Genomic DNA, 27,027 nt, shown 5'->3' with positions numbered 1-27,027 from the left:
TGCTATCAGATGCCACTTGTAAGTTGGAGCTTGAACGCCAATGGGCTCCCTGCCTGTGCTCAGTACTTGTAGGTCTTGTACTTGTTACAGGTCTGCCGGTTTATTGGGGTAGACACATGCAGTGGCCTGCGAAGTCTAATGTACCTGGCGTTATCCGCTCAATTTACATAAATGCCAACAATGGACCCAACTCAGGCGGGAGACTCCTAATCTTTGAAGCCAAAAATGGCTTCATTTTAGCAGTCTCCCGCCTAAAATTGCCTCCTGCCTCAATAGGAGTCAGTGGGGAAAATACATTTCGCCGATTTTGTTTTTTAAAATCTCCCACTTTTCCTGTTTAAAATGTAGGTAAGTATAATACTAGTTGTGCTCTGCTGCCATCTAGTGGACGAAAATGGTTGTTTTTGGTTTCAACGGACAAGTAAGATAGGTTTTAGCCCTGTGGTCTGTGTTTTTCCCGCCGAAAATCAGTTGCAACCGAAAATCAGAAAGCGTAGACATTTAAAAACGTGTAATTGTGATGGTTACAGGGACATCTTAAAGATTTTGGGGGCCCCTGGGCCAAACGTATTTTGGGGCAGCTTTGAATTTATGATCCAATTTCAGCTCTTTCATGCCCTCTTTGGCTAAGTCACTAACAGTGCACGTTCAAATTCTAAATGTATATATTCAGGGATCACACAACAGCTCACTAACATTACTGCAAAAAAACCTATGTGACAAACTCATTTCTCATATGTGATGTCCTGTTTTGATCTAAAAGTACCCTTTTATGGCTGTAGTATGAAACCTCAGCACAACATTTCTCTGCAAAATAGACCCCCTCGCATTATCCACATTAAAAATAAATTAAAGTAAAACGGTATTTAAAACAAATCTGTCGAAAAAATACTCAAGGTCAACAGGGAAAGCCTCTGCAGATAAATGCTGAACGTCTGGGGCCCTAGGCCAGAGCCCACTTTGACCATGACTTAAAACGTCTATGGAAGGGTCCAGTTACTCTTGTTACCATATCCTTTAGAAATTATGGGCTTCTTGTGTTCCGGCCTCCAGTGTTGAAGGAGGTCTAACCCTCATTTACAAACCTGCTTTATTGGTGAATACGTGGTTTCCTGTAACTAGCGTTGCCACCTTTCCTAGAGAAATATTCTGTCTCTCTGTTCACGTTTTAAGGCTCTGCAAATGCCCAGACATGCTTCTTAAGTAGAACTTTACATGAAAGGCCTGTGTTCCTTTTTAACATAGCCTTCTGTCTTTATTTGCTTTATTTATCAATCGGGGGTCATTAGGAGAGCGATAGAACACATTTTAAAATGTTTTCTTCTAACATGTACTGTCTGAAGTATGTACTGATAAAAGAAAAAAAATGGTGGCTTTAAGTAATTATTTTATAATTTTTCTACCTACCGCTGCGACATTAAAATACTGTTCTGTATAAAACTGGCCAGATGGCAACCCAACTTATAAACGAAGGACAAATAAACTGTAGCAGAGAGTGTTCATTGGCAGTTTTAGAGGTTTGACATGAATGGTACTCGTTATCCCTGATTAAGTGGGTCTTCTTTGGGTGATAGGGCTACAAAAGGCTATGCAGTTCTCGAGATTGAAGTTAAAATGTTCTTTTTAAACGTATGCATGTTTTTTCCTGCACTGTTTAAAGGCCCTAATTAGACTGATTAAAGCACAACTATGTTTCTCATAATGTGTATGTCGAGAAAACTATTTTCTGGACATCAAGAAGGTAACTGAACCATGGCAATGCCACTGGCCCAATGGCTGTATCTATCGGTAGTTAATATTTTGGTGGTGTAAAATAACTGTTAGGACTTGTTGAGCAGGCAGTCACATACACCCATCCAAACCCACGTAATCGACGTTTGGTTCTACATCATTGTGGACCATGCTGCTGTCCTGGGTTGGCTGTGAGCCCACGATTGACCAATAAAAAAGATAGAATGAAATGATGTTTAAAGATGAGAAGGGTTCAAATGGGTGACTTGCTTCGCGACAGATCATATCAAGTGCTGTAATACACCCCAACAAATTCTGCTCACACAGCCTATAGTAAAATGTACACCGAGCATGGGATGCTTCCGCTGACATAGTGACTGGCCAACTGGTGCATGGAAATATATCTCCGCTGATGTGGGACATTGTACCCCTGGGGGAATAGTGAGATGTCCTAATCCAGGTATTTGCTATAGCGCAGCCGCTGATCTTTCCATCTCTACATACGAAACGTAGGCTTACAGCCTGGATATCTGTTTTTGCAGTCTGTTATTTGTGTGCAATAAACTGCTTGAAAGGCGCTGACACCTCACATTGTCATTGAATTGACTCAATGTATTGGAATGTTCTAGACTGAAAATAAAACGCTGATGTACAGCTGTGCCCCTCCAGGAGAAGACTGGGGCCACATTTAAAGAAAGCATGCCAAACTGTGGTTGAGTTGTTTGAAACAATTACATCAAGCTGTGGCACAACTTTCACGTTCCAATCTGTATTATTAAACTATTCTTCCAAATTGCTCTGTGCCAAATATGCTCCTTATCGAGAGAATGTGGAGAACACTGGCAAATGCAAGCCTTACTCAGCTCGAGCACTCCCTAACAAGGGGCCAACTCACAAAGGCATTTTGAAGTACGTTAAGTAGTACTTCTGTAGTCTGTTTTACGCAGTGCTTAATTTGTAAACTAATGAGTGCCGGTTTACAAAGCACTACTCAGTAGCCTGCCGCCGGACCCGAATACCAAGGCTGCGTAGTCCTGAATCCACCTCAGGCCTCTTATCCACTGCCAAACACTCCCTGCCCCCTTTATCTCAATCTTGTAGGTTCCTACTTCCTCCCTTAGTGAGGGGTTTTCCGCTTTTGTCTTCCTCCATTTTTCGTGTTTGTGTGTTTTCCTTCTCTTGCTTTCGGAAATGTCTGATGAAGAAAAATAACTGCTGGTCCCCAAAGTGTTGGTAGCCCACCCACTAGCAACCACCGGATAAAATTAAGCACTGCTTTTACGCCCTCTTACATGCCTTTATAAACTGACCTCAAAAAATCTAAAATGAGGTTGAATTGGGAATGTTCAGGAAATATTCATGTACACTTAGTGCATCTACAAAGGACTGTGCCTTCTTTGCAGTTTCACTGATAGGCAGTTTGATATTTCGGCGCTGAATCCCAAAAACATGTAATACTGTGTAAAAGAGTACTAACTCATCCAGTAATACTTCCCATAGGTGCTTTTGTGCATTGTCCCTTGCTGCTTATTTCAGTGCACATAGTGGAGGTAATGGCTTGAACATTCAGGTACTGCTCCTGCGATAAGTGTAAAAACCTACTTTTTATTATTGTTGTAATTTGGTATACAGTTCTGTGATTGTGTTTTCCAGCAGTTTATTTTCAGCAGAGATGAATATATTTGTGCTTTATTGAATTTAATAATTGTAATCATTGCGCGTAGATATGAATGTTGTTGTAACTCAATGGCTTTATTCCATAGGTGAACGGAGGGATTGCAAAGAGCTTGGAAAATGAAGTTCTCCACTACAACTACTACTATTCGTTTTTTGATATTTTTGTAAGTATCCTTTAGTTCACAAGTTGTAAAGACGTTTTTGTGCACGCACTGATGTGCAATGCCTATTTGCATCTATGTCTAGGAGCTTTGAGTCCATGTATTTACATTACATTTGCGTTCTAACTTCAGTGCGACTGCAATTTGTTTACGTTGAAAATCTAATTTGTTGTATGTAACTTTTTAAAGTTATTATTCTTGCATGTTTATCAAAAATCCAACTTCACACTTGAATTAGATTTTAATATTAAAACAGCTGTTGAATATAAAATTTCCATAGATAACCATAGAGTAAGTCCCATATATCCAACATCAAGGAAAATCACTTCCATGCACTTCCTCTTTCTTTCAGCGAAACAGCCTGAGCTCAGCTTTCTTTCAGAATTCCTGCTTCTGATCTGATCCTAAGGAAAAACAAGATAAAGAGGTTAAATTCCCAAAACAATAAATCATGTCTTAAACCAGTCATTAATATCGGCAAACATTGGCAAACATTAAGATATCCATGAAGTCGAAAAGCTAATGCGAATCATAGCAATAGGCATTACTCAGAACAAAAACATTGTAGGAGAACCTTTGTCAAACCCTTGCGGTGACAACACTGATAAACATACTTATCCAACAACGAAGGCTTCTTAGGATACAGGAAGGGTATTAGAGCTTACCCAGTTGGGAGCGATAATCCTCGCCTTAATAGAATTGAAACTTTCCTTCATGATAGCTGGAAAAGTGTATATTCTGTGTTGGCACCGGAAGCTCAGATTATGCTAGTTAAAAGCTGGTTGATAACCAATGAAGCTATGCTAGAGATGGATTTAAAATAAGTTATTTTAAAAATGGAATCGGCAGACCAATTAGTGGCTCTGAGAATATCCTCCAAGCAGGTCTCCAGGGAGAAGGCCTTTAAAGGCATAGCTCCTCTAGTGGAGTGGGCCTGAAGGAGGACATATCAATACCTGCTTCTTGCAGGACCCATCCCACCCAACAGGCGATAGTCGCAGGCGTGACCGGCTTGAAAGGCTTATTGATAGAAATCATCACAGGCAGCTTATATTTCTCAGTCATAGTTTGATATACTGCCAGGCACTGGGCCACACACAATTTTGCATGACCAGGGAAAGCAGGATAAGGAACCACCCTAGTATTGGTTTTAGTACGTCCTGAAACAGTGAATGACTGCCCTTCAGGTGTAAACATACGTGTTGTAATATCTAGGGTATGAACTTCAGAAACTCTTTTTATAAGAAATGAGGCATAACAGGATTGCTAACTTGCCTGTTAGTTCCTTACAAGACAAATATTGATTATCCTGCCATGAGTGCAGCATTCTGAGTACTACATTAACATCCCAATGGGTGGATGAAGAGGCATATTACCCTCAGAAATTGCCGCTTTGCTTGCATTGATAGTGTGAAATGCCAACCCCTTGTCCACCAACTCAGACAATAAATTGATGGTATGCTCTACATATGCCCCAATGGGATCAATATCCCTTTGTATATACCAGCGTGACCATCTCCTCCATGCCAAACTATATCTCTTGACAGTAGAATCTACCCATGCCTTTCTTATGAGGGAGGTAGCATGTGTCAAAAGGCCCGGGACTTCCCAAAGTCCCCTCTAATCTTCCAACCCATCAGAGCATCCAGGTGCCTTTTCAGGAAAGCCTAGCAAATCCTCTTAAAGGCGTCGGAGGAGGTAAAGGAGTCTCTAATATTGGCATTCGGTCTGGTCTTCTTTTTACCCTTTAAGGCCCTCCGATTGCTATTAGGAGGCTCAAGCCTCAGGCCTTTCCCAGTGGCTGGTAATAAACTGTGTCTCACTGTGAGTTTAATGATTCTTTGACTCGGGTTCCAGAGCCAAAGAGACCACCCTCTTCAGGAATGTGTCTATGGCATCCACAAGCTCCTCATGAATAGGGAGACTGATCTGCTTCTCCTCAACAGACTCCCAGTATTCAGCAAAAGCATCTGCCATGGTTGAACTGGTGAAGATAGAAGTAAATAGTCAGGAATACTGAGGAAAAACGATATAAACCACTCCTTAGCCGGCCCAGGCAAATTTGGATTAGCCAATAGTTGTTGGCTCTACTCATATAAACTTTAGACCGGCCCTTTAAATACAACGAACCTTAAGGCGAAAAAGGTCCACAGGCGAAACTGCTTATCAGGCGAAAAAAATAAACAATTGAGGCAAAATATGCCGAACTCGTGTCATCTTGTGCGCTCGATACACTGCTTGCCCTTCACTGAGAGCGGAAGGGGAAAGAGACACGAGACGCGCACCAAAGAATTTGCGTAATGCAAGAAAGCCACAAGGAGAGGTGCGTCTTCCTTTCAGGAACAGACGCGCGCCCTCCATTTTCAGGCTCTCGCTTATCTCATTGAGCTCAAAGGAATACCAGGAGTCCTTCGGGAGGCCGCACGTATGCCGTGCGCCTCCCCCAACACTGCCGTTGGTCTGTGCATCTCGCTCTAGATAGCGAGGCATGCAGGGATGGAGCGGGGAGAGCCCTGCAACGGCATTAGTTGACACACCCTGTAGTCAGTCCCATTAGGCTCCGGCCGCACCTTGAACTCTTCTGTCGTGCATGCCCCCAGCAGAAAACATGCCGTATCGTACCAGGGAAAGCGCATTTTAGGCGGGGAGAGCCCAACATGTGTGCTAGCAGTACAAAGGTCACATAATTAATGTTCAAATAAGGCATACAGTGTAGAACAATAAACAGTTTCCAAGACATTAAGGAAAAGCACTTATCTGGCTACTGAGCAGCGAACAACGTCAAAGTACTTCTCCTTGATGTTGAATATATGGGACTTACTTTATGGTTGTCTTTTTTTGTGTTATAATTTTTTATTAGTATTTCATGTTCAAGAACAATGCATATACAATATATAACAGTATACTAGTCCATATGTGAAATAAATAATAAATTACATGAACTCATTTCAATATACTATGGAAAGGAAAATGTGTAGCATGTTAATTACACTGTCTAATTATATAAACATTTCATTAGATAAAATACACTATCTGTAGGTCAACACATTAGAAAGTAAAAAGGTAATAAATCATGACAAATATAGTAACATCTAAATTATACAATATAAATTTAAATAAGATAAGCAATATGTTTATATTATAAGAGAGGATAATAACATCAATCTAAGCATAAAAAACTAAAACCATTATAATCTGAATATCATATTAACAATGTGATAGAAGAGGAAAACTGTAAACATATCCAATGAAATAATTTCCTTGCAAGATATAAAAGATAGTATAAAAAATAGAAAAGATCTTTGAAATTGATAATAGATGAAAATGTATAGGTATGTTGCATAGAAGTAGAATCACTATCTCTCACTGAAGCATCATCTAGTGTGAACAAGGGGGCCCAAATTTGATTAAACAGATCCAACTGATTATTTACATTATATATAACTCTTTCATGGGAAGCAGTATGTATCATTGTTGTAAGCCGGGATTCTGGAGATGGTGGAGTTGGAGATTTCCATAATCTGAGTATGCAGATTTTGGCAGTTGCTAATGCAGTATGCAGAAGTCTACTCTGAGGTTTAGAAAGATATTGAAAGGATCTGAAATCATGTAATATAATTGTGGAAGGTGAAAGCGGTAGTTGTAATGAAACAGTGCGACTTAATGTCCGGCCTATGTAATGCCAATAAGATTGAATCATGGGACATCCACATAAAATATGCATGATATCGCAACCATAATTATTACATCTCCAGCAATTCGTATGTGGAAGTAATCCTGCCTTGTTCAACTTTACTGGGGACCAGTGCCATTCATGGAGTAATTTGAATAAAGAAAATTTCAATCTGGATTCCCGGGCACCTTTACCTAAATTGAGTAATAAATCTATCCATTCTTGGTCACTGTAAGTGGTGGATAATCGTGATTGCCATTTGTCCGTAAGATTATTAGTAGTGGGGGGGCGTGGCTAGCAGCATGGCTGAGTGAGACACACTCCGCGCCAGCTCCGGCTAGCCAAACTGACCCAACACACTTTTCCATATCCACGGACCTTGTAAAACATACCCATAAGCGGCGAAACAGTGGCTGACCCCAGCGACCGCATCGGAGGGCGCCTGGCAGCCGCCTAATACGGAATAATCCTGCTGAATTCCCTGCCTCGGTGCGGAGCCCTGATCGGACCCAAGATGGCGGCGGTCTCCGCGGATCGCTGAGAGCACTGAGATCCGCATCCGAACCCGAGCGAAGGAGCAAAGCGGAGCAACACCTGCTGTGTCGGACGCTTGCGGAGGGGATTCCTGACCCTCTGCACTGGCGCTAGTCACCGGGTTGGCCGCAGGAGCCTGGGAGCGGTGCATCGGTGTACGCCGCGATCGCAGCCCCTCCCCCCTCCTCCCTGCACTGAGCCGGGCACCGAGTGAGACCTGCCAGGCCCGGCGGAAACCGACACAGAGCTGAGGAAGCGGTCCCCCGCGTAGGCCCAGGGAGGTGAGCGACCACGGGGGGGACCGCGGGGGGGACTCGCAGCATGACCCCCACCTCCTGAGCACTGTAGAAGTGCGAACTGCATCCGACGCCAGAGACTGACGGTGAGAGGCGGCCGACCCCCTATTTTCCCAGTGAGTGTTGAAGTGGACAGTAGTCCTGGGGGCGGAGAGATAGAACCAATACCGCTCCCGCGCTGCCTGGGAGACCCTGGTGAAACGGGGGGACATGGGGCAGGACCACCTGGAACGAGACACGGGTCACCGCCCTGGGACTGGGAGCCGTCCGAGTGAGGGAGGCCTAGCCTACGGAACACTGAGATCGAGGGCATTGCTCCGGAGAGCCGGATAGCCGCCTGTGAATCTACGGTGCATGCGCCCAGAACCGGGACCCACTGACCTTAGCCTGGACCGATTGCTCTCCACACCATCAATACGGCGACTACTTCTCGGGCGGAGAGGGAGGCCTCCGAGGCCTCTACCAGTGCACATAGTAGTGGGAACCACGAATTGTACCATAAGAACCGGTGTCGTTGGCCGACACACCCGGAGACAGACAAAGTGGAGGGCCGGAGTAACCGTCGGTCAGCGGCGCAGAACATAGAGTCTCCCCTCCCGCCCCTGCGGCAAAGAAGGCAGACCACCATGGGGAAGAGGGACGTGGTCTCGAAGACCCAGAAACAGGGTCTGATGGACAAGTTCACGGTAGCGTCGCAGCCCGGAGGCGCGGGTGAGTCAGGAGCTAGCTCAGACACCGCCCTCCTGATGGGTGCAATACAGGCCTCTAGGGAGGACATTTAGGCGTCCAGAGCGGCTCTAGAGGTGAAGATAGGAGAAGTGGGAGTAGAAGTCAACTTACTGCAGCAGGACTTCCGCAACCTCACAGAGAGAGTCACCACAGCGGAGACGAGGTTGGGGGGAGAAGGAGGAGGTGGTTCATGACCTGCGAAAAGACGTCAGGGACCTACAAGATGCGCACAAACAGCTATTGTGGAAGGTGGACGACGCGGAAAACAGGGCACGACGGAACAACCTACGTTTTGTGGGATTTAGGGAAGGAATTGAAGGGACTAACATGGCGGAGTTCCTGCGCGCCTGGCTCCTTGAGACATTCCCCCGAGCGGCATTCTCCGCCTGTTGCATCATCGAGAGGGCCCACGGAGCACTCATGGCCAAACCACTGGTGGGGGGACGGCCGAGATCTAACATAGCGAAGTTCCTCAACTTCGCGGACAGAGACTTGATTCTAAGTGAAGCCAGGAAGTTGGGCGAAATTAGACTTGAAAACTCGCAAATCATGATCTTCCCTGACTATAGCCAGGAGGTGCAGAAGGCGCGACGCTCTTTCGATACGGTAAAAGCGAAACTGAGGGACCTGAAGATTCAGTACATGCTACTCTTCCCAGCTAAATTGAAGGTATTCTACAAGGACGAGACGCACTTCTTCTCGCAGCCGGATGATGCCTGGCAGTGGCTGGAGGAACGTCCGATCACCCGGAACCGTGAGGGGAAAGAGCATGCTGAGACAGCGACGAGCAGTGCCGCAGGCAACCTGTGGGAAAGAGTGCAATCGCAGCGGAGGCGAACACAAAGGGGACAACATAAGACCCAAGCGACACCGTACCCCTCGCAGCAAGGGTCACCAAGGCAACCACAGGATAGAGGCTCGCCTCCACCCGGCAGCCCAGCGGGATCCAGGTTTTCAGCCCTCGCTATAGCGAAGGGAGAGTAAAACGGGCGGAGAAACATCGGAGGTTGAAGAAGGGGAAGGACAGTCGCTTCAGCCGCTGGTAGTAGCTATTCATGAACTGGAGGGAGGATCCGCCATGGCTGAGACCCCAATTCAGGGGGAGACTGATTCCCGCAAATCTTGAACTCTATAGAAGGTGGATGGAATAGATGCCGGCTAGACCACATGGAGCACGCAAGTGACTCACACGTCTCCTGAGTTTTTGATTTATTATCATTAATGTGTTTTCTTTTGACTGTTTTTCTTTTGGGGGTTGTTTCTTTCCCCTAGAACGAACTTCCACACAATACAGTGGCCTTGGCGCTACACGGCCTCATTGGCTGTAGTGTGATACACAAGTTGGGGTAGACCGGTAGGAGAGGGAGACACCAGGGTGGGCGACAGACCTTTTCCCACCAACAAGACCTATCGAAGGGAGGTAGTTGATGGGTATGCTGGGGGAGGAAGGTGGGGTGGGGGGAGAGGGGCTGAGTTGGGGCAGTTTACAGTTCTGTTGGGGGAGGGAGTTGGGCGGGAGGGGGAGGGACGTCATGTACACGCGGACACACATTGCGGTGCTTCACGAAACACTTCCACACTTGAGGCCGATTGCACCTCACAATTTAAGACCTTGAATGGCAGGTGACAAAGACACCCAGCCTCAGGAACACAGAGGGTTCAACGTTCTGACATGGAATGTCAACGGGCTTGGCAACAAGATTAAGAGAGGGCTGGTGAACACTTACATCAAACGACAGAATCCAGACATAATCCTACTACAGGAAACTCGCCTCAAAGGTCTAACTGTGCCTTTCTAGCGAGGGGCCGACACAAAGTCCTAGCACACGCGGGGTACACCACTGAATCGTGGGGGGTTGCCATCATTATCAAAAAGACCTCCCCGTTTTGCGTTACCCGTACATGGATCGATCAACTGGGGACCTATCTGGGGGTCAAGGGGACGTGGAATCGACGAACATTCACGATTATATCTGTATATGCCCCCCGAAGCTACAGGCGAATACCCTCCGGAGAGTGGCTGACATACTCTTAGACACGGCGGACACCATTCAGATTCTGGGGGGTGACTTCAATGATGTCATGGACTTGGGGCAGGACCGGTCGGGAACGGCCCCTAGGGTGGCAACTCGGACCCCCCTATCCCAACTGATTGATAATATAGGACTTACGGATGTGTGGAGATGGTTGCACCCCACTCAGAGGGCCTACTCCTATTACTCGGGTGCACACAAGGTATTTTCGAGGCTAGACTATGTATTTGTAGCTAGGCAACACTTAACAGTGGATGATACTGCGGAATATAGTGCGAGAGGGATTTCCGACCATTCCCCTTTGCTGGCTAAGGTGGGGCTGGAGAGAAATCTAGACAGGGCTTCATGGCGCCTAGCAGCATGGGACCTGCAAAACGCGAGTGTCCTGAGAGGCCTGAGGGCAGTTCTGACGGTATATATCGCAGAAAATGAGGGAACAGTTGAGTCGAGCGTGATCTTCTGGGAAGCAATGAAGCCAGTAATGCGGGATAGGATACAGAACAGACTTGCGGAGGAACGGAGGAAACTCCATTCCGAGGTAGCGACAGCGGAGGCGTAGATCATGGAGCTAGAGAGGGTATACCAGACATCTAGGAATGCGGAGACTCTACGGAGGCTGCTAGACCGACAGAAGAACTATCGGGAACTAGTGACGGGCGAGGCCAAGACTCAAGCACTGGCCACCCTCCATCGCCTATACGATGTGGGGGACAAATCGGGTAAACTACTTGCGTGGCTGAGCAAGAAGGAACGGGCAGCCAGATGGGTGGAACAAATTTGGGCTCCTAATGGGACGATGGTCAGGTCTGATGCCCAAATCGCTGAGGCATTTGCCACGCATTACGAACACTTCTATACAGCCAGGGAATTGGGAACTTGTGAGGATGCCATACTGTATCTGGAACAAGTGGACCTACCAGCGCTGCTCCCTGAGGCACTCAATGCATTGGAATCTGACATCACCCTAGATGATATCTCAGACGCTATCGCACGACTGCGCCCAGGCAAAACACCGGGGCCCAATGGCTTCCCGGCTGAATTTTTTAAACGCTCTGCGGATCTCCTGGCCCTGCCATCTAAAGGGACTCTTTGAAGGAGCCCTAAGGGAAGAGGGACTCCCCCCCCGACCTCACCACGGCGACCATTGTCCCATTACATAAAGAGGGGAAGCCGAAGGAAGAGTGTGCATCCTACCGCCCCATTTCCATCCTCAATACGGAGGTGAAGCTCCTGGCGACCATCCTGGCGCAACGACTAAGGTCTGTGATCCCAGATCTGATACACTTGGACCAAACGGGATTTCTCCCTGATAGGGCTACCAGACTGAACCTCAGGCGTTCCCACAACTGGTTACAGGAGGTGAAAGATAGGAGGGAGCCCCATTGGTTTCTCTCCCTCGACACAGAGAAGGCCTTTGATGCCGTCCACTGGCCGTTCCTCGAGGGAATCCTGCAGAAGTTTGGCTTTGGACCGAAGTACCGGAAATGGATACAGCTCCTATACACTGGCCCCAGGGCCAGAGTCAAAGTAAATGGGAGGATGTCAAGAGAGTTTCAGATCCGAAGAAGAACCCTCCTCTTTGCACTCACCATTGAAGCACTGGCCGCTAGGATTCGGCAAAATGCAGATATCGGAGGTTTTACGAGGACCGAGTTGGATCCCACACAGGAGAAAATATCCTTATATGCGGATGATATCCTGCTATATATTACAAACCCTGCGACGACCTTACCTGCCCTGTTCCACGAGTTGGAGCGGTATGGTAGACATTCGGGGTATCGGATCAATTGGCACAAGTCGGTCTTGTACGACCCCAGGGAACGGGGCGACTGGGGGCAACTCCCGGGACAATTACTAACCACGGTGGAGGGCTTCCAATATCTCGGAGTTTATATAACCCTCGATAGAACGGTATCATTCCAACGTAATGTGGAGCGCATCATATTGAACTCCATTGCGGATATGGATCGCTGGAGGCAGCTCCCACTCAGACTCCTGGGTCGGGCGGCCATGTATAAGATGATTATCTTACCCAAGTGCCCATATGCCCTACAGAACGAGTACTATCCACTCCCTGCAGCTGTACTCTACAGAACACACGCAGACCTGAGGGCCTTCCTGTGGTTGGGGAAGCAACCCAGAGTGGCGCTAACGACTCTACAGAGACACCAGTACAGCGGGGGGGGATCTCCCTACCGAACCTGGAGGCATACTACTGGGTGGAACATATTGCCCCAATTAACGACTGGCTTCATGCTCCAGCTGGGCACCCTACTTACGCCCTTGAACGACACAAAATGTCTTCGCGAAACCTACTGTATTATCTATATGGTGGCACTTGTAGGGAGCCGCTCCTCCCGGCGACTGTAATTACCCTCCTCTCATGGATTAAAGCCATGAAATGCACGGGTTGGGAGAAGACTCCCACGAGGCAGACGCCGCTCTGGCACTGCAGGTGGTTGACGGAGCTTAACAAGCTGAGAGGCTTTCACAAATGGGATTACATAGGCATCTCCACTATAGGGGATGTGATTGCCAAGGGGACGCTGAAAACCTTTATGACATTAAAGACAGAATTCGGTCTGCACCCATCGCAGTTCTTCTTCAAGTATGCGCATCTGCGACACACTTGGCAGGCCCAGAACATCCAATTAGCCGAACTCCTGGAATATGCGGCAATAGAGGGAAGGCTACTGCAGGAGCAAATACAGGGGAAGGCGGTCTCACTCATGTATCAAACTTTAACAAATAACATGCTAGGCGATCTGGCAAAACTTCGACGGACCTGGGAAACTGAGGTGGGAACTATGGACGACCTTGACTGGGACACAGTATTAATGCACCCCAGAGACGTGGCTATTTAATCCAGACTGCGCCTTATCCAATTTAATGTGCTCCACAGAACTTACTATGACAGAGTGCGTCTCTATCGCATGGGGAAAACGATCAACAAGAAATGCCTCAAATGTAAACTGGAGGACGGGGACTTTTACCACCTGGTGTGGACGTGCGCCTCAATTCGCCACTACTGGTCTTCCAATTTTGCGGAATTGAGCGAGGTGGTGGGGATCCCTCTCCAGCCGGAACCCAAATTGGCCCTGCTGGGTATGACCAATGACGTCGACCTCACGAGACCTTTACTAACCTTCTTAATGCTGGCGTTAGTGGTGGCGAAAAGAGACATAGCGAAACACTGGGGGTCCTCGGCATCGCCGGAGATATAGGAATGGAGGAGAGGGTTGGACATGTACATGGCCGCCGAAAGGGTGACATATAAGGCTAGAGGGTGCCCGAGAAAGTTCCGTAAGGTCTGGTCTAAATGGAGTCAATACCATGGTTTGGACGGGGGCTGTAAGGGATCTGTTTTATGCCTAGGATTATACAATTCCATGAGCACACCAGCTATGCCTGTACATAAGATGATGTGGGGGGGGGAAATACTGATGTTGTTGACGTCAAGTCACCCTGGGACGATTTTTAACAATTGTGGACAACGCCGAAGGGGGTGGGAGTGGGTACTGGATATGTGTGCAGTTAATTGCATGATTGTCATGTTGAGTTATGATAAAATGAAAATAAAAATATTTAAAAAAAAAAGATTATTAGTAGTGGATTGAGAGAATAAATGTGATGTGAATATTTTATATAAGCTTGACGTGACTCCTTTACATTTCCCCCAAGTAGATAAATACGATATTGGAGGTGACATTTGTAAGGCAAAAGGAGGCACTCCAAAATCTATGGTTGTCTTGTTGAGTTGTTGCACAGACTCATATGATTTGTATGTTTTGTTAAGGATGCTGAGTTAATACAATCAGCATTATCCGAGCCTCCGGTCCAAAATGAAGTCATTGCTGTAGCCTATACCAAACCCAAGTTGGGAAAAACGGTATTTTAATTACACTTTTTGCACTTCAGTCTCATAGCAACAGCTTCTGCCATAAACAGTGAAAATATCTAGTAGGCTCATGGCCTACATAGGGGTGACTTTATTTCATATTTAAAATTAGGATTCATTGTGTGAAAAAGATTTAAGTTGACAGTTTTGGCCAAAGGTTTAAAAGGTACAGCTTTCTCGCTAACACATGTTGAGCTAAATACATATATGTTTTCCTTCTCTACCTAGTGAATGGCATAGTAGGTGCTACAGTACATAGATGACATGTAACTGCCTATGCCATTGGTTTATTTTCCTGCACCATATAGTTTGGAGTTACTGGAAAGTTAAATATGCCTATTGGGAATTAGTCAATTTTACCATGTTTTAAGGATCACAGCACATACACTGGGAGCTAGACAGCAGTATCCCAGTGCACAGATAAAAAAAAAAAAAACAGCAACACCAGTCCTCAAAACATGAGGATGACCATGCCAAAAGGTGCATTTTGTCACATTCTACAAACCATTTATGTTTTGTAGAAGCTCTTTAGATCAATTTGTAAATGAGGGGCTGTCAAAAGGATGCGATTTAGGCTGCTGTCCTTATAATTTCATTACATTATGACTACCTATAGCCCTCATAAATAATATATTATGTATTAATTTAGTGAAGTGTAAGTTTCCTAACAGAAATGGAGCAGATAACTGTGGGGCAGGGACAAGTGAGGTTACGCAGGTATTGCTTACAAATGGGGTGGTTCTCTTTGTTGCAGCCCATGTGGGGTAAGCAATTAAAGTGGTTTCTTCGGAACTTGGACAATATTTTGTTGGCAGTGAAACTTAGCAGACAGACGCTCTTAACTTCATCCGACAGCAACTGCCACTCATAGATCAAGGTAGGCGGGGCTATCACAAAGCACTTCTTTCTGAATTTTGAATTCAACTTCTATAGCATGCCTTGCATGCACCTTGCGTTTTCCCATTATTCAGACCGAAAAACATAATTACACTTAACTACTTAAAATATAGATAGAGTAGCAAAGGTTGAAAACAAATGCAAAATCACGTAATATTAAACCTGTAACATAAAAATAAGAATATAAAAGCTGAGAAGATTACGTAGCATAGCCTTCATATTTCTTTAATGCTGGTTTTTCCTCCAGACGTTCTGCTTTGTATCAGCTCTTCAGTAGTTTCTTCTTCCTTTACCCAGAATACATCAATCATTCTTCCTTCTCTATCATGCTCTCCTTATCTCACCTTCACCACTCTCCTTTTATTCCACATAGACACTTCCTCCATTGTCACTTGACTTTAATGCATCTTAATGACCATCTTAGATTTAAAGTATGCAGATGTTCCTTATTGTATCTATCAAGGAATCCTTTTTTCAACAGTTTCTATTTATTTTATATTCTACCATTTCACAATTTATTTACCATCAAGTACTTCTTTGATGGCAAATTTTTTTCTTTCTTACATTCTACCATGCCCAATCCATTTACTTCTTTTACTCTCTCTGCTTCTTTTGCATATCTTCCATTATTTCAAACAACCATATTATACCGATTTTCCTTTTCCACCTACAATGTGGTTCTTGCTTTTTTCCTTTACTTAACATCAGTCCACACTTTCACTATAATATAGAATTATCACAATCCTACTGCCTTGGGGAAGTACTTGGCTTGCATGCCACAATGTGGTGAAACACGTGCTGACTAGATGAATACTCATGAACCCCTCCACTGTAAATCAATGAGGAACACCCCACCAAGGAAAAAATCATTGTATATTTTGATGGAATTTGTGATTTACTGTTCAATCCCAGTTACATGTTTTAGTGAAGCCTTATTTGACAGGTTCACCCAGGTCTATAATAAAACTCCTTTCCTGCACTGTCACTCTGTACAAGAAAATGTTGATTAACGTAGGTCTATCCAACGCTGACCTGTACCTTAAAGTCTGATTAACAAAGTAAGTATTATATCCTAGAATATATGGCATATGTGTTCCCTTGCTCCTCCTACCTTCTAAAAATAAAGCTTGAGGATGAAGCTTTCCACCTTTCAGTAGCTTTTACATCTGGATCTAGGACATGTAAGTAAAAATGTGCAGGTATGTGCGGGGAATATATTACAAATGTTTGTGAATGCCCCAGAAGTTATGACTGTTTTAGTTTTCACCTCATTTGCATTACTCTTCCTTATATCATTGTGAATCTTCTGCGGTCACTCACATTTACACATGCAGGTGGCAATAACAAATTCTTAAGGTCCACATACTGTGAGTAACTTCTGCACGTGTCACCTCAGAATGTCCTATTGGCATTCATAAGTGAGTTCTGCTTAAAGAAGTCACTCGCATGGAAAAAGTTTTTTAGTTGGGCTGTGCATGTTTTGCTACATTGTCCCTGATTAATAGTTGGTGGAGTGGTATCCATGGGTGGTACACCACTGATCACAGCTAGTCTTCTCGCACCTGCATCTGGACTTTGTAGGAGCAACAGTTCGATTTTATCGGCAACAAAATGCAGTAGATAAAATTGCATGAAGGTTGGGCAGTGCCGGTAGGCGCAAGTGCCACTGCTCGTCCCCTCTTACGACCCTTCTGCCTGGCACTAGTCTCCCCGGTCCTCTATCACCCTCAACACCGCTCTCGCCTGCGTAGCTTCCACGCTTCCATATGCCACCTGCTCAGCGCAGGTGGGTTATAACCCTCGGTTAACCTTGCAATGCAAATATCACTGCTTGACATACCGGGTGAACTTCTAGTCACTCCTATGGCCTGTGTTATGGGACTATCAGATTTGGAGTTGTTCCTGCTGTGACCGACTGCTTTCTGGAGTAAGGGCAAGGCAGAAGAGGGGGCACTTCAAAAGGAAGCTGACCCCCAGCATAAACTTCAAAGACTCAGACCCTAAATTACATGGGTCTATCTTACCCGTTTTAGGCTAGTCTTGGTACATTTCCTAGTTGCGCACCCCCAACAGGGATCATGGTTCTGCAGTTTACCACCCTGTCCCTTTGTTGGCATCTCAGAACAAACAGTCGCCCACTTCCTGTTTTTTGTGGCTTTCACATCCAACCTAAAAGGCCCTTTTTACGACCCATCTTGCAGTCCTTTAGAGTCAGAACTCACAATAGTTGTTTTTCTCGCCTTTTATGCCTAGTCAGAATTAGGCTGTCTTGCTATCATTAGTTTTATCTGTGGGGCCTTAAAAATCTCTGAGCTTAAAAGTTTTTTTTGTTAATTGCATTATTTTAATCTTATATGAACATTGCACTTGCACTTTGAGTATTGACTATTTTTTCTTTATAATGCCTTTTATGACTGATTCTTATTCCTGAGGGCTTTTACTCGCAGCTGTCCTTTTTTTTTCTTAACAAGTTTCTGCCCAAGCGGCGGGTTTTTATTATTACGGATTTATATAGATCTAAATAACTCTGATTGATATGCATATTTGAATATTAGCCGTCAAGATATCCTGGGCAACTTTTGGGTTCTCTTGTGTGTCCTCTTTTACGGACAATTTGGAGTTTTTTGTTTCCTTGGTCTCGTCTTTACTAGGTGGCACTTTACTATCAGCAAATGTATTATAAAGATTGAAATTCATTCCATGCATTTTGCATTGTGATCTGCAATTATCTTGTTTTAAATTTTTGTCGTGTGTTCTTTTATGGGTCGTTTGAGTCAAAATAAAGTTGGGGGCATCATCTACCCCTGACATTCTGGCCGCGTTATCGTTAGAATATGACGCAATGTGGTATAACCGCCCCGAGGAGTGCAGAAGGGGGGGGGGGGTTGCAATACTATTTAAAAAAAACTCTTAGGGTGACAAAGATTGTCGCCGAAAATTGTGATAGTGCAGAGTTATTGGGTGTAAAAATGTCATTGAAATCCTCCTGCATTATGCTGTTAGTAGTATACCGCCCTCCTAAAAGCTCCCCAGACTTTAACGAAGCCTTTCTGGAGTTTCTACCTGACCTAGGATCAAGATATAAGTACCTACTGGTGGTTGGGGACTTCAACTATCACTGGGATAAGGTACCCAGAGAGTCTACAGAGGCAGGGTTTGAATCTAACCTGTCCTCGCTCAACCTGTTACAATTGGTCACAGGCCCTACACATGTTAATGGACACACGTTGGACCTGATTTGGTCCTCTATGCCCCGGGCAGAGATAACCGATGTCAGCCCGTGTGTATGGTCAGACCACTTTATGATTAAATGCTGGGTTCCGTGTGACTCTTCTCCTGTATCATCTGATCCTCTCTGGAGAAAGGTTCGAGCTTGGAAGAAGGTGAAAGCGGAATCTCTGCTGTCCACGCTTCTCACCATTCCACCCCTAGAGAGAAGGGAAGGAAACCTTGACTCTCAAATTACAGCATTTATGTCCTGCTTTCGGACTGCTTTTGATACGCTTGCCCCTGAACGAACAGAGAGGACCAGAGCAAAAGGAAAAGGAGCCCCTTGGTTCGATGTCTCGTTAAGAGAGAAAAAACAAGCTCTGCGTCAAGCTGAGAGAAAGTGGTGACTCAATTATAGCCAGGCAGAGTCTGAAACCTATAAGGAACTTCTGTTGAAATATAAGGCTGATATATTGTTGAGGAAGGCAGCCTTTTATGAGGACAGAATTGGCCGTGCGGGGAATAAGCAAAGGGAGATCTTCTCCATCCTGAGAGAATTAACGCAGCTGGAGGGTAAAGTCCCAATGAATGACCATCCGGACGGTGACACCTTCCAGACGTTCTTTCTCCAGAAAGTGCAGGATATCATTGGGGATCTTGCAAGAACTCCGATTGACCCTATTCCCCTAGATCCTCCTAATCCCCAGGAGTTGGCGTGGAATCTGAACAGCATCCCAGGTTTGGATGAAGGGAGTTTGGCAACAATTGCGTATCAAATTAAATCAGGATCCAGCGTAGACCCCTGCCCCGAGAATATTCCAAATGGCCTTGCCTGGTCTAGAAAGGCAGCTGCTGAGCCTATTGAATGAGTCACTGGACTCAGGCTACCTGCCAGCGAATCTGAAGGAAGCCAGGGTCATCCCTCTCCTGAAAAAAGCAGGAGTGGATGTCAAGGCCTTAAAAAATTCTAGGCCTATTTCCCAACTTCCGTTCATGGGAAAGATCCTGGAAAAGCAGGTCTAGAACACTCTGGCCAGCTATTTGGAGGAACATGGTCTACTCCACCCAAGACAGGGAGGCTTCAGGTCACAGCATAGCACGGAGCTGGTGATGGCCACGGTTGTTGACGATCTGAGAATCAGGGCTGATAATAAACAGCCGTGCGCCCTGATTCTTTTAGATCTGTCAGCAGCGTTCGATACGGTCATCCATGCCATTCTGCTGAATCGTATCTCGAAATTAGGAATTACAGGGCAAGCACTCAAATGGCTTAAATCCTTCCTCACTGGCCGTACTCACAGAGTGCAAATGGGAGACCATGTATCCTGTGCTAGTGCGGTGACCTGTGGCTTTCCCCAGGGGTCTGCACTGTCCCCACTGTTATTTAATATCTATCTCCAACCTTTAGTGGAGGAACTTACGCAGAGGAACTGCCAAATTTTTAACTACGCGGATGACACTCAACTGCTAGTCCAGCTCGAGAACACCAGCCAGGCACAAGACTCTGTAAAGAATCTGCTTAGATTCACCGTTAACTGGATGACAAACAATCTTCTAAAAGTTAACGCAGAGAAAACTGAGGTGCTGGTCATCATTAAACAAGAAAGTCCCTGGTGCGAACTTTTCTGGCCCCCAGAATTAGGGGAGGTGCCAAACCCAGGAAGAGTGGTCAAAAGCTTAGGATTGAAAATTGACGCAGACCTATCTATGGCCCCTCAAGTCTCGGCGGTGGTAGGTTCCTGCATAGGCCTGCTCAGGCAACTCCGGAAATTGGTGCCCATCCTCTCTGTCCCGACATTGCAATCTATAGTGTCCGCCACAGTTATCTCTCGGCTGGACTACGGCAATGCTTTGTATTTAGGTCTCCCTCAGAAACTCTTGAAGAAACTGCAGGTGGTGCAGAATGATGCGGCCAAGCTGATTTTTTCCCCTACCGAGGAGAACTCACGCGACCCCCCCTTCTCCTGAAGCTGCACTGGCTGCCTATCAAATATAGAGTGCAGTTCAAATGTCTTTGTATAGCCCATAAAGCCATTCATGGAGAGGCCCCCAAGTACATTAAAGATCGTTTGAGGAAGTACACCCCGGGTAGAGCTCTGTGCTCTGGCAAAGCCTGTAAATGAACTCAACCCAGATTTAATCTTAAATCTAAGGGTGGCAGAGCTTTGTCGGTACTCCTTCTGCAAATCTGGAACGAGCTACCTGCAACTTTGCAAGGGGACTAAGCGCTACTCTCTTTCAGAAAGAAGTTAAAGACCTACCTGTTTAAAAAGATAACATCAGCACCCTAATTGTCTGTTTGATGGCGGAGGGCATCGAGGTTGGCAGTGTGGTGTGTACTTTTTTCTGTGAAAGCGCTTAGAGACCAGTGGTGATTTGCGCTATACAAAAACATAGTAACATAACATAACATAACATAACATTGACTGACTGACTGACACATTTGGTGTCTGGAAATGGACTATAAGAAGGGGAGCTCAAGGCCTCTAAAATTGTCAACTATCAAGCAGTCACTCTCGGGTAGTGGAAGATGGAGAAGCTCTGCAAGACTTCTGCCTGGACCAGGGCTGGGGACTGAGGCCTGCCACTCTCCCAGCTGGGTGAGGAAAATCCAAGACCACCTGCCCCTGGAGCCTGGATCACCTCTGCTTGCCTGCTTCCCAAGACCATGTGAGGGAGAGGAGAGTGTTGCAGGGAACATGGTACAGTGGTGATTCTGGGGTGTGGACCCCCTGTAGCTAGGTGTGAAAAGACGGTTGCTGCACTGATCGAGTTGTCGCCCTCATGCAGGTTCAAGTTGGCTACCCCATATGCCGGGTGGTCTGCTGTGAAGTTACCCATGGTTGGCATCACTGCCATGCCGATTGGGTCGTAGCCCATGCACAGAGTGAAGTTGGCGTTCCAGTATGTAGGAAGGGGTCGCTGTGAAGATTACTGCCATGCCAGGTGGTGTGCCTGCACTGTGCATGGGGGTTCTGTGCTCCAGCCTCAATATATATGAGCCTGTAGCACTTGAAAGGAACTAGGAATGTTTTCTGCTTCTCCAACAAATCACAGTTGTGTCCAAAAGGCTCATCCTAAACCTTCATTTTGTCAGGCATACACATACAGGAGTCCCAAAATGGATTCCTGCTTGCACACAGTAAAGCACAACATACATAAACTATGCCCATTCTGCCTCACTTTAGGTGGGGAATATACCTGTGCTATCCCTGCTTGATATGGAATATCATTTGAAAAGAACTAGCTGTCCTTTTTAAAACATGAGAGGCTGTAAGGCAACAAGAAACATGAATCATTTTCTGCTACCACTGCCATTTAATGTGAGATTACTTTATTCAATCTCACAAAAGAGAAGTACACTAGGTCTATCCATCCAGGCCACTGCGCCTAACTTTGGTTTTCATACCAGTACCCAGAAGGTACAAACATGTGATTTTAGTGTTGCGAGACGAAAAGCTAAAAACTTCTAATGACCTTTCACAAGGGAACAGGGTTGCACACTCTACCGGGCATTTCCACCCCCAACAGCCAGCATTTTAATAAGGTGAGATAATATACCAACCCTAGGGAAACACCACTAATTGGCACTAAATGGCGAGGACAGGCTCAGCAAATGTAAATTCTTTAAGAGAAATTAAGCGCTCCTACAGTGAAATGCTATTTTACATGGTGAGTCCAAAATATGTCAATTTGTCCTGATTTCTATCTCCAAGATTTGATTTTCTCCATATTGCATGCTACATTAAATAACTTGCTCTCTCTTTCAATAAACATGGGGCCCTACTCGAATTTAAAGGAATTTGTGTTTGATTAATTTCGAGTTGTTTGGTTCTGTATGGTTTGGTCACTACTATTGTTAAGGGTAATGTATTTCTTAATTTGATCAAACATCTGAGCAGTTTGAAGTGTTACATACTTGTTTAATGTGCTTTAATGTTCTTTTTCAAATGCAGCTGCTGTCGGTATTTCGCTTCAGTGTGTTAATTCTTGCGTATGCAGCATGTCTGCTGCATCATTGGTGGGCAGTTGCGGTAAGTATTAATTCTGCTTTTATATAAATATTTGAATTATGTTGTGCTTCCTGCAACATAAATCACACAAGGGGTTTATTAATGCTGCTATGAGATTCAAACTGTATTGATTTCATGTGACCTGCTCAAAAGGAAATATTTCATTCTCACCCTCACTCAAAAACATGAAATACACCAATACTTTGCTGTCACACTGTACCCTCATAAGTTGTAAGAATGGAAATTAATACTCAGAACAGTCTGTTTTTGGTATTAAGGATGATTTTAAAGGGGTTACGGTGGAAACATAGGGTGTTGACAACCAGTAGTTCTTAGCAGGTCTTCAACACCCTCCGCATGCTTCGCAGGATCTACAACTGGATCCCCACTGAAACGAGAAGAACGGTCACAAAGGCCCTCGTCAGCAGCAGGTTGGACTACAGAAACGCCCTCTACGCAGGAGCCTCGGCCAAACTCCTGAGATGGCTCCAACACATCCAGAACGCCTTTGCACGTCTGATCTTCGACATCCCTTGCCGCAGCCACATCACACCCCACCTGAGAGAACTGCACTGGCTCCCGGTCAACAAGAGGATAACCTTCAACCTCCTCACCCACACACACAAGGCACTCCACAACACCGGACCAACGTACCTCAACAGACGACTCCGCTTCTAGACCCCCACCCGCCAGCTCTGCTCACCGACCTCGCCCTCGCCGCAGTCCCCCGCTTGCGAAGAGCGACCTCCAACGGCAGATCGTTCTCCCACCTCGCCGCCAAGACCTGGAACACCCTCCCCATCCACTTACTGCTGACCCAAGACCTGCTGACTTTCAGAAAACTCCTCAAGGCCTGGCTTTTCAAGCAGTAGCAGCATTCCCCAACCCAGCGCCTTGAGACCCTCACGGGTGAGTAGTGCGCTTTACAAATGATATGATTGATTGATTGTTATAATTTTAACAAGAACATGAAGGACATCGTCGCAGCATTGCTATACTTGTAATGCAACAGGGCAAGTAGTTTGCAGCAAGGCCAGTGCCATTATGCCTCAGGAGGGCTCTTGCTTTGGTTTCTCAAGGCTTACTACTACACTACACCTCACATCAGGATGGCATTGTACCTAGTGGCACAGTGCCAACATTTCCAATCCATGTTAACTTCGAGAGAAGTACCAATATTCAGCAAGGTCCCTTCTTTTATAATGAGAGAGAGTGTAAGAAGTTGGGTTATTGGTTGAGTTAGGTGCAAAGCTGAGTCTGGCAACAACCACAATTCTTGTCAGGGTGAACCACAAAAGTCACTAAATAAACTTGTGCTTAAACCTCTGATCACTTGACACAAGATCTGCCAGGCTTAACTTAGAGGCAATGTGGACAGTATTTATGCAACACACAAATAAAGTGAAAACAAAAAACAAGAAAAATCCGAAACCAATTTAGAAACATAGAGTACATTTTAATAAGAAAAATGTTACCTGAACAACAAAATTTCAATCTGTAGACCCAGAGATATAGAATTCTAAATATTTAAGTGAAAATAGCACAAGAAGCAGAAAGCTCTTCTGGCGGTTGTCTTGTCTCATTAGACTGGGGGAAAGTCACAAGTTCAGGCCAGGTACAGGGACAGGGACCAGGTAACTCCTGCTGAAGAGTTACCTTCTCAAGTTTGGTGCGAACATCCCATTTGTGTTGGAGGAGGCCTCAAGGAGGAGGCTTTTGGCACCAAGAGCAGGTTGGGTGTCGGGAAGAGCCCAAACCATAGGACTTTGGCCCTTTTCTTGTGGATGAGCTCTAACTGATGCCAGCCAAGGGTCCAGGACCTGGGGGTACCTCTTAGGGACCAGGACACAATGCAGCAGAGGCCAGCTGGTAGGTCCAGTTGCAGTGCAGGTCTCTGGTAGTTTTGTGTGTCCCTGTAGTTCATACTGGAGGACAGCCAACTTACCCTTGGAGTCACTCTGTGTAGCCTGGGATGAAGGCAGGTGGGTCCAGCCCTTCAGTCAGCATTAGATGATAAGCCCCGAGGAAACCCTTGGTAATATGGTGAAACACTTTGGCTATTTGGCTGTATTTCATGAAGGAGATTGTAAAGAATAATAAATAATCACATTTTTACCACACCCTAACAAAATTTTGGGTGATGCAGTTCTGGATTATTGATCTTTGGGGCATTGCCTCGGGGAGGTGTGCAACTAGTTATCCACAAAAAGGGACTCGCTGGTTTATGTGGTTAGGTTGTTCCTACCTGTCCTATAGTTGTGTGGAATAAACACCTCTCTTGGATATGTAGAGGTTTTCTGACTGAATTTGTCCCTCCCACTGACTTTTTTGTTTCAAAAGACTATAATCATGGTGCACCGGATAAACATGTTTAGTTGATTTTCCTTAGCAGGTTTTCCTTGTACTCTTAAAACAAATAAATATTACTGATTAGGTGCACTTGATAAACAAGACAAGTTGGTTTTCCTTTGAAGGTTTGCCTTGCGCTCCTAAACCAATAAATATTACTGATTAGGTGCACTGGCTAATCCAGACAGGTTGATTTTCCTTATACGGTTGTCCTTGTACTCTTAAAATAAATACATCTTACTGATAAATCTCTTTTAAGCTAGCCCTATATAGAAAGCTGATAGACTCAGAGGTAGAGATTAAAGGGGAGCGAGGAGCACAGGAAGGAAAGAGAAACATGGAGAGATATGGAGGGAGATGGAGAGATTTGTGGGGACGATTAAGAGCCAGAGTGGGAAGTAAGGGAAAGAGGAATAAGGAAGAGGCAGAGGTCCTAGAAACAGATGTGTGGTCAGGAGAGGGAAAGGCAAGATGGAGAAAGGACATAGAGGTGGTAGAAGGATGGAAGAGAGAAGAGATTTTAAGGTAAAGAAGGGGAGGTAAATGAGAGGAAAAGTGGAAAAAATGAAGAGAGGAGAAAGTAGGAGGGAGGAAAGAAAATGGATATATATGCAGGGAGCAGTAAAGGAGCAGATGGTCCAAATATGAGTAAAGCAGAGGTGGAACAGAACTTGACAGGAAAATAAGAGTGAAAGCAGCTTTGAAGGACGAGCAAAGGGAGAGTGTGGGAGGGACATTCGGAGAAAGGGGAAGAGGGTCTCTAAGTGATCTTATTAGCAAATTAAATTTTGGCCATTCTTGTTGGTTTAATACAATTTCACATACCGACATATGTACTCATTTTCTAAACACTTTATTATTGGTAAACTAAGAAGGCATCCTGCTCCTGTTATCATTAAGATGTGCTGCTAGTCGTCGTGTTCAAAAATAACAGAAGAGTGATCAGTACCAAACACCTCAAGAGAATTCTCCAAGGAAAAGGAAAAAGTTGAACCTGGTGAGAAAAATAACACAAAAGTTAATTATAAAAAGAACCCTCACTCACCAACCTGGTGGTGACATGCTTCATCACTGGGTTCCCACTGGAAGGACCGAATGTCCTCCCAGTGTGCTTCCACGCCTGGTAAAAGCGGAGCTGGTTCTTTTGTGTGTTGTTATAGTGAAAAACCCAATTGTGCTAAGTGCGTGCAAAAAATTTTTGTTTAAAAATGCGCAGGTAAATATCAAATTTTATTTGCTCTTGAACTAATCTTGGGTAGAAAGGGTATCATGTGCAAGATTCACTTTTGGTAATTCTGAAGATTTTTCCTTTCACAAGTACAAGGCCCCAGTAAATAACTGTGAGTGCCATCACGGTTAACATCCGTGATGCATTTATTTATTTATTTTTTCACACAATTTTCCTCACGGTTGGGTGCACCTTAGCGCGTGCACACCGCCGGTGGATATCACTCATGGTCCTGACGAATGCTGAGCGATTTTGGCTCTAAAAGCTGAAACATGTTGACCAAATTTGACCAAATTTACATAGGACTAAGGGTTTTCAAATAAAGAAACTCTTTTAGAAGTTTCACCACCACTTGTTTTTACTAATGCGGGTTGGACTATTAATAAAGTAGTTGGCAGTCACAAATAGGCATTTTATAAAAAAAATGTTTTGCACGCACTTAGCACATTTGGGTTTTTCACTATAACAACACACAAAAGAACCAGCTCCGCTGTAACCAGGCGTGGAAGCACACTGGGAGGACATTCGGTCCTTCCAGTGCGAACCCAGTGATGAAGCATGTCACCACCAGGTTGGTGAGTGAGGGTTCTTTTTATAA

At 45.2% G+C, this 27,027-nt stretch overlaps 1 protein-coding gene across 1 annotated transcript in view; it reads left to right on the top strand.

Moving 5' to 3' along the window:
• Positions 1-27,027, top strand: part of STARD3NL (STARD3 N-terminal like) — a 180,856-nt gene that overhangs the window by 66,387 nt on the left and 87,442 nt on the right. Inside the window, exons 3-4 of the mRNA XM_078688212.1 lie at positions 3,495-3,572; positions 22,796-22,873. Of these exons, the coding sequence (XP_078544338.1) occupies positions 3,495-3,572; positions 22,796-22,873 (156 nt within the window). The remainder of the gene's footprint in view (positions 1-3,494; positions 3,573-22,795; positions 22,874-27,027) is intronic.

The sequence above is a fragment of the Lissotriton helveticus genome, chromosome 4_1 (assembly GCF_964261635.1).
Source record: "Lissotriton helveticus chromosome 4_1, aLisHel1.1, whole genome shotgun sequence".
Classification (NCBI taxonomy): Eukaryota; Metazoa; Chordata; class Amphibia; order Caudata; family Salamandridae; genus Lissotriton; species Lissotriton helveticus.
This window is presented reverse-complemented; position numbering and strand designations above follow the sequence as displayed.